This window comes from Sus scrofa, chromosome 10 (genome assembly GCF_054392235.1).
Source record: "Sus scrofa isolate SSC_HxYL_T2T_F1_AM1 chromosome 10, Sscrofa_HxYL_maternal_Yorkshire_Landrace_v2.0, whole genome shotgun sequence".
Taxonomy (NCBI): Eukaryota; Metazoa; Chordata; class Mammalia; order Artiodactyla; family Suidae; genus Sus; species Sus scrofa.
In genome coordinates this window covers 18,014,870-18,022,615 of record NC_139392.1, presented here as the reverse complement: position 1 = coordinate 18,022,615, position 7,746 = coordinate 18,014,870, and the positions used below count along the sequence as shown (strand labels likewise).

At 40.8% G+C, this 7,746-nt stretch overlaps 1 protein-coding gene across 3 annotated transcripts in view; it reads right to left on the bottom strand.

Annotated features, from left to right (window-relative positions):
• Nucleotides 1-6,728: 6,728 nt before the first annotated feature.
• The window catches only part of EXO1 (exonuclease 1), a 41,077-nt gene continuing 40,059 nt past the window's right edge, over nt 6,729-7,746 (bottom strand). For all 3 annotated transcript variants that reach the window (XM_021064445.2, XM_003130555.7, XM_084979270.1), the window contains one exon: nt 6,729-7,633. In XM_021064445.2, the coding sequence (XP_020920104.2) occupies nt 7,492-7,633 (142 nt within the window). In that variant the 3' untranslated portion in view covers nt 6,729-7,491. The remainder of the gene's footprint in view (nt 7,634-7,746) is intronic.

Below are 7,746 nucleotides of genomic sequence, written 5' to 3'. Positions count from 1 at the left end.
CAGATGCCAACTTCATCTGTGACCTACAGCACAGCTCACTGCAATGCCAGATCCTTAACTGAGCAAGGCCAGGGATTGAACCCTCATCCTCATGGATACTAGTCAGATTCTTAACCCACTGAGACACAATGGGAACTCCCATGGAGTTGTAATTTCTGAGATCGGGATCAAGCTCCCAGGTTTGTCCTTTGAGAGAAAGAAAGAAAGAGAGAGAGAGAGAGAGAGAGGGAAGGAAGGAAGGAAGGAAAGAAGGAAGGAAGGAAGGAAGGAAGGAAGGAAGGAAGGAAGGAAGGAAGGAAAGAAAGAAAAAGAAAGAAAGAAAGAAAGAAAGAAAGAAAGAGAGAAAGAAAGGAAGGAAGGAAGAAAGGAAGAAAGACAGACAACAAAGGTTTAGTGGTTTGCCCAAGGTCACTTAGAGTTTTAGATGAGTCAGAACTATAAAATAAAGTCTTCCAATTCCTATCTGGAATTCAATTATTCTTCTGCCTCCCCTAAACCATGAATCAACAATCTCAAAACATCAAAGTGTGTTCAGAAAGACTTCAAGTTCTGTGCAATATACAGTCCCTGGTAGCCAGGAATCCTTTAACCAGAGTGTGGAGAGTGGGCCATAGTGCCTGGAACTTCCTGGGAGGTGAGAAACAAAGGGTGACAGCAGCTTTACTTCAGTCCTTACTGTTCTCTATCAGCAGACAGTGTCAGTCATGGCAAATCAATCAAAAAATAGGACACACACACAAAGCACAGAACAGAAAATGGCATCAAGATGCAAAATACGGAACCAGACTCAGAGACGACCCAGATAGTAGAAATACTAGCAAAGATTATGTAAAATAGCTGTGGTTCATTTGTCTTGTATAAAATGGGGATAAATATGTGCCTGAGCCAATGGGGGGGGGGGGGCGACTATCACCAGAGATGGAAACTGTAAAAGAGAAATGCTAGAAGTGAAAACAAAAAAAGCAGTAGCAGAGATGAAGAGTCAAATAAAGAATCAGTTACCTTGAAAATGGGTTCATGGAAATTACCCAAACGGAACAACAGAGAAGTCGAGTAGAAAGCAAACCTAATGGCACTAACGCCGTGGGAAAACTTGGTGCAGTGCAACAGGCGTGCAACCCAAATCCCAAGAGAGCATGGGAGCTCTGTAGGGAAATGGGGGTGGGAATCACACTGCTCAGTTTATTTTCACTTTATTCCTTCTTTTCAGCCTGTACCTCAGCTTTCGCTCCGCTGTGCTGCACGTCTTTCAAGATCGGAGGCTGACTGGTGCCAACTGTCTGGGGTTAACGTTGGGAAATAAGGATAGTTGCTTGATTTTATGCATGAGAGACAGGATGTGTGACCTCTAATTGCTGCCGCTTCTTTATCCTAAAGCACGCATTTTAATTTTTGAGAATAGTGTATAGTGTGTACCTTACAGTTAATGGCGTGTCAATAGAATGGAGTTTTTTTTGACGGGGGACATCAAATTACATCTTACAATCAATTGTATCTTCAGTTTGTTGACATATAATACAATTTTAAAAAATACTGTAATAAAGAAAACATGGAAAACTACACAAAACAACTATATGGCTTAATAAACTATAAGGCCAACATCTTACTCTATAATATGGATATAGCCTGGGAAGGTATGTTATCAGAAAAACCATGTGATAAAATACACCACTCAGGAAATAAAAGTTTGCCAGCCATTCCTAGAATCCCTTCCCTGTGCCTTGTCATGAGGAATGCACGCTGCCCTCCCTACCCACTGCCCCTTAGCTACCACTCTGAATTTTATAGCTATCACTTCCTTATATTTCTTTATTGCTTAATCACGATCTCTTTATTTTTTGTCCTGAGGGCTGAACCTGTGGCATATGGAGATTCCCAGGCTAGGAGTCCAATCAGAGCTGTAGCTGCTGGCCTGCGTCACAGCCACCGAAATGCCAGATCTGAGCCACATCTGTGACCTACACCACAGCTCATGGCAACGCCGGATCTTCAACCCACTGAGTGAGGCCAGGGATCGAACCTGCATCCTTATGAATGTTAGTCAGATTTGTTTCAGCTGAGCGACGACGGGAACTCCCTCTCTTATTATTAATCAGCATGTGCAGCCCCTAGAGTCTAGTTTTGTCCTTTTTTTAATATGGAATTTTCATCTCCATCCCTTTCCTTACAATTTATCTGTTGAAAATCTCAGGGCATTTAACCTGTAGTTTCTTACCATGGGTTTTGTTAATTGCACACTCATGCTGCAGTTCTACATGTTCCGCTGTCCTCTGTATTTCCTGCAACTTGGCAGCTGGATCCAGAGGAAGGATCAGACTCATTTCCAAGCCGATGGCAAGACTACAGAGGATGTTGAGTTCTTTCATTAAGAGGCGTAAAATGTCTGGTTATGATGTTAACAGCAGCTGATGCTCAAAGTCTAAATCCACGAGTCTAATGGGGGTCTCAAAATGGTGCTTTTTTCATTATTAGAACAGTAGAAAGAGATTTATCTTTTGTTTGGCTACCCTTTGGCACACTGGAGCAAAGATAGGGACAAGGCCTGATATTTCTCCTTTATTTTCCCATATTCAAGATAATGAATTGATACTTCATCATCCTCAGAAGGTGACCTTTTTTTTTTTTTTTTTTTTTTTTTTTGTCTTTTTGCCTTTTCTAGGGCCGCTCCCGCGGCATATGGAGGTTCCCAGGCTAGGGGTCGAATGGGAGCTGTAGCCACCCAGCCTACATCACAGCCACAGCAACACAGGATCTGAGCCGTGTCTGCGACCTACACCACAGCTCACTGCAACGCCAGATCCTTAACCCACTGAGCAAGGCCAGGGAACGAACCCGAAACCTCATGGTTCCTAGTCTGAATTTGTTAACCACTGCACCACGCCCGGGAACTCCCAGAAAGTGAGCAATTATTTAAAAATTTATTTATGCATTAACTATGTTTTTCTATAAACAGCTGCACTATGTCCTAAGGATAGCTTTGATATCACTAAGATGATAATCTCATTATTGCCTATGTCTGTCCCTGACCACTGATCTTGTCACCTTCCTCAATCCCATTAATCATAATCTCATCACCTTCCTTAATAAAAATCACGTGGGCTAAAGCCTAGGGCCTTGGTTCTTCAGAACAGAGTGCTTCCTGGTCCGCTACTTTCTAAAAAAATAAAAACAAAAATGTTTATTATGGGTTCCAGTAAATGGCAATGATTATCTTTTCAAGATGAACTTTTTCTGTGTTTGCACAGTGGGAGCCTCTCCAGGTCTCCTGAATCATTTTGAACTTACACAATAGCTGGTAATGACTTCTGTCTTAACCAGATATTCTAGGGCTTGTCTTTCACATTTCCTTCCCAGGCTATCTTCTCAAGAAGCTCTTGTTTCTTTCAGAGAAAAAGTAGTATTTGAAGACTAACAAGCTGAGTGACAGGGATGCTCATTGTACTGGATTGGTTAGTTTTCTGGGTCTCTCCAGTGTGTGTGTGTAGAGAATGTGTATATTACAGTCATAAGAGTCCATCAGTAGTCCCGACACACGTTCATAGCTACATTAAAAAAACCTATTCTGGGAGTTCCCGTCGTGGCTCAGGGGTTAACGAATCCGACTAGGAACCATGAGGTTGTGGGTTTGGTCCCTGGCCTTGCTCAGTGGGTTGAGGATCTGGCATTGCCAAGAACTGTGGTGTAGGTTGCAGACTCGGCTCGGATCCCGCGTTGCTGTGGGTCTGGCGTAGGCCAGCAGCTACAACTCTGATTGGACCCCTAGCCTGGGAACCTCCATACGCCACGGGAGCGGCCCAAGAAATGGCAAAAAGACAGAAAAAACAAAACAAAACCTGTTCTGTATTTTATCCGTATCTCCCTTCTCTGACATTAAGAATTGTTGGAGGAGGGTGGGGGGTAAATCCTGGTTCTCAAGAAAACTGGGGAGACATTAAAACATCCCATAAATAATATTCTATCCCACATTATATACACAACGGTCCTAAAATAATATTGAGACTTCTACAAGCTAAACCAAATTGTTCTGCATATGGTCTCTCCTTAGTTGTAATGACCTGTGTCATCTGGACATGCAGACACTGCGTCACTGCATGTCATACTCTCCATTTAACTCTAATTTCTATTATTTATTTAGTTTTTTGTCTTTTTAGGGCCACAACCGTGCGTGGCATATGGAAATCCCCAGACTAGGGGTTGAATAGGATCCGCAGCTGCCAGCCTACACCACAGCTACAGCAACGTGGGATCCAAGCCATGTCTGCAACCTATACCACAGGTCAGGGCCACGCCGGATCCTTGGGGGCCAGGGATCGAAGCTGCATCTTCATGGTTACTAGTTGGGTTCGTTACTACAGAGCTGCAAGGGGAACACCTCAGCTCTAATTTTTAATTGTACAAGTCACCGTGGTCACCTCCAATGGTGGTGCTCTTTCTCTAGTTTTCTGATCCCCCAAGAAGAGCTTAAGGGAGCAGTATTTCCAAATTCTTGTTCATTGGATAAGCTTGCACCCTTTATACTTGAAAGTCAATTTTGTTGAATATAAAACCCTTGGCTTTCATTTTCCCTCGAGTATCTTTAACACGTGACTCAGTTTTCTTGAGGCATAAGGAATAATTGCAGAAGTCTGAAGATCGCCTGCTTCTTCTCAGGTCACTTGCTGTTCTTGCTCACCCAGAGGATTTTTGCTTTCCTTAAAATAACATTTCGTCACCTATGTCTTGGTGTTGGCTGTTTTGGATCAATAATCTCAGGTATAAGAGTGCATTTTAAAAATATTGCTTCAAATCTTTTAAAAATTAGTTTCTCTGAAATCATAGGGTTGCTTTTTTTTTTTTTTTTCCTTCAGAGACTCCTATTATGTGTATACTGGACCTTCTGCCCCATCCTCAATATCTGTCACTTCCTAATGTTTTAAAGTCTTTTTCCATTTTGTTTTGGTTTTTAACCTATTTAAAGCCATATCTATTTGTATGTTTATTTGCTTGTGTCCCTCCTAGTTTAGCCTTCATTTCCAAAATCTTTTACTTCTGATGCTTTCTTCGGTTTACTTTTTTCCCCGAGTTTTTTCCAATTCTAAATTTCCTTTGTATCCTAAACCACTTTCTTAATAACTTTTAGTACATTTTGAAAGATTGTTCTTGATCTGCTGTGGGACCTGCTAGTAGATTTTCGTTATGTGTAAAAATGTTATTCTGCTCTTGATTCTTTTTAAAATTAACTTCTGTAAGAGGCTGATCTAAATATTTTCTGTGGCTTCTTTTTAAGTAAAATTAATTTTCTTAAACTTTGGTTTTTGGGCGTTTCTCAAACCTCAGCTATTTTACTTTTCGGTGTTCAAATACAGTATTGTGCTGAGATTTCTTAGTCTACTATTCCTCCCTCTGCTAGTATTTAACTTTATTTTCTTTTGTGTCTATTGGCTTGTTTCTGCTCAATTTTGGTTTTACTCCTAGCAGCTTCTCTTCTGTGGGGCACTTTGTCCCCCTAGAAGCGAGCCTTGACAAATTTGGCAAATCATTTCAAAAGTTCATATAGACTACATGGCTTGATTATTTTTTAAATACGTCACATTTATTTATTTAATTCATTTATTTATTTAATTTTTTTTTTAGGAAGGACTGCACCTTCGGTATATGGAATTCCCAGGCTAGAGGTCTAATTGGAGCTGCAACTGCTAGCCTACGCCAGGGCCACAGCAACGCCAGATCTGAGCCGTGTCTGCAACCTACACCGCAGCTCACGGCAACACCGGATCCTTAACCCACGAGTGGGGTCAGGGATTGAACCCACATCGTCATGGATGCTAGTCAGGTTCTTAATCCACTGAGCCACAAGGGGAACTCCTGGATTACCCTGCTTTAGTCCTTCGGCATTCCTGCAGGCCTCTTGCACTCACATACCACCTGAATGCTCAAAGCCTCTCTCAGTTTCCAATGCTGTTTGCAACTCATCTGCTATGTGTTCCAACACTTATTCTGCACAAGTTCTGTTCTCAGGCATTAGATGCCCTTTCATCATCCTCTTTTTCTCCCAAATAGATGCCAGTACCACCTTGCGGTCTTGTGGCCAATGGTGACCGGTATCATCCATTTATATTTTGAGATTTAAGTATACGATGTCATTTAAATTTACTGTAATGTTGTTCATTAATATTTTAACAATGCTGTCGAGTTGCTGTTATGTGGGGTTTCGGAGACTGAAAAAACGATAATGCTGCTGCCATCTTCCCTTTCTTAATTTGTTTTAAATAGGAAAACAGTCGCAGAATATTCAAACTTGCGTTTGTTCTTTGGGTTTGGTCTTTTCACAATTTTTTTTTTTTTCAAAAACTTGTCTCCTTTCAAAATTTCTATGCTGTTTCTTATGTTTTTTGTTCCACGCTGACCTTGTGATCCAGGAGTCTCATTTAAAAATTGAAACGCTCTGTCCCTTTCCTTTACTCTCTATTATATCAGATACTTTTATAATTCCTTTACTTCCTGTCAGATTGTCCCTTACTTTCGATCTTCACTTGCATAGTTGGCTCCTTCCAAGAATCTGCCTATTTCTCTACAGGGTAAGCACACATCATAGACCCTGCAGCTTTATATCACAGCTGGGACCTAGTTTTAAATATATATTAAGGAATTTTTAGCCTACACTTTTAAAAAAGACATATAAGAAAAACAGGCTATTTTGAAGATTAATAATATAAATTACATAAGAAGTAGTTCCTTTCACATAAGGATGAAAGCAATTTTCCTTTACTGTCAATCTATAACTCAGCCAAACTCTTGAGGGAAAACAGAGTACCGTCCCATTTATGCAATGACCTTTAACCCTTCCAATTACCCCTCCCACACCAGCAATCCTACTTCCAATTCAACTCAGAGAGATAGACAGGAAAGGTGGGTGGAAAAAAATTACAGCTTGGAGAAATATGGGAATTTCCCCTAAGATCAAAGGATCACCAAATTGTGGTCTTCCATTTTCCGTCCTTGTATTTGACAACCTCCCAGAAATGTTTAGATTTTTAAGTTCCCAGGAACTTGCTCAATTAATATTAAAACTTCCCCAAACTGTCGAAGCCAAAATTATTTCTCTAGTTGGCTTCTTATGGAAATATAAAAAGCTGAAAAAATTCAGTTAACACAGTTAATATACAAAATGCCTCTATTTTAAAAATGGTGTGGCTGTTCCCGATGTGGCACAGCAGAAATAAATCCGACTAATAACCATGAAGTTGTGGGTTCGATCCCTGGGCTTGATAAGTGGGTTACGGATCCTGCAGTGCTTGTGGCTGTGGTGTAGGCCAGCAACTGTAACTCCAATTTGACCCTTAGCCTGGGAACCTCTATATGCTGTGGGTGTGGCTTAAAAAAATAAAAATAAAAAAATAAAAATGGTGTGGATCTAAGAATAAATCATCAGACTGATATTATCTCACACCCAAATAGGACTTCAAGTGATAGGAGTCTCTTGCAGGTAAGAGTCTTCCCAGGTGCCTGTGTTTACTGGAATATTGCTCTCTGAACACGCTTGCATTCGGAATTGTTAAATATATCGTCTTCTGCTTCTGGAGTTAGCTGGATGTTATCTTTGACAGGAAACAGGGGATCTGGCTTCTTACAAGAAGGAAGCTTCTCAGAATCTCTGCAAGATATAATACAATAAAATGAATTTGGCGTTTTAGGGCAGGGGTGATTAGAGAATAACCGAACTGGACAAACAGAGGTATATGAAGAGGATAAGACTCTTTACTGTAT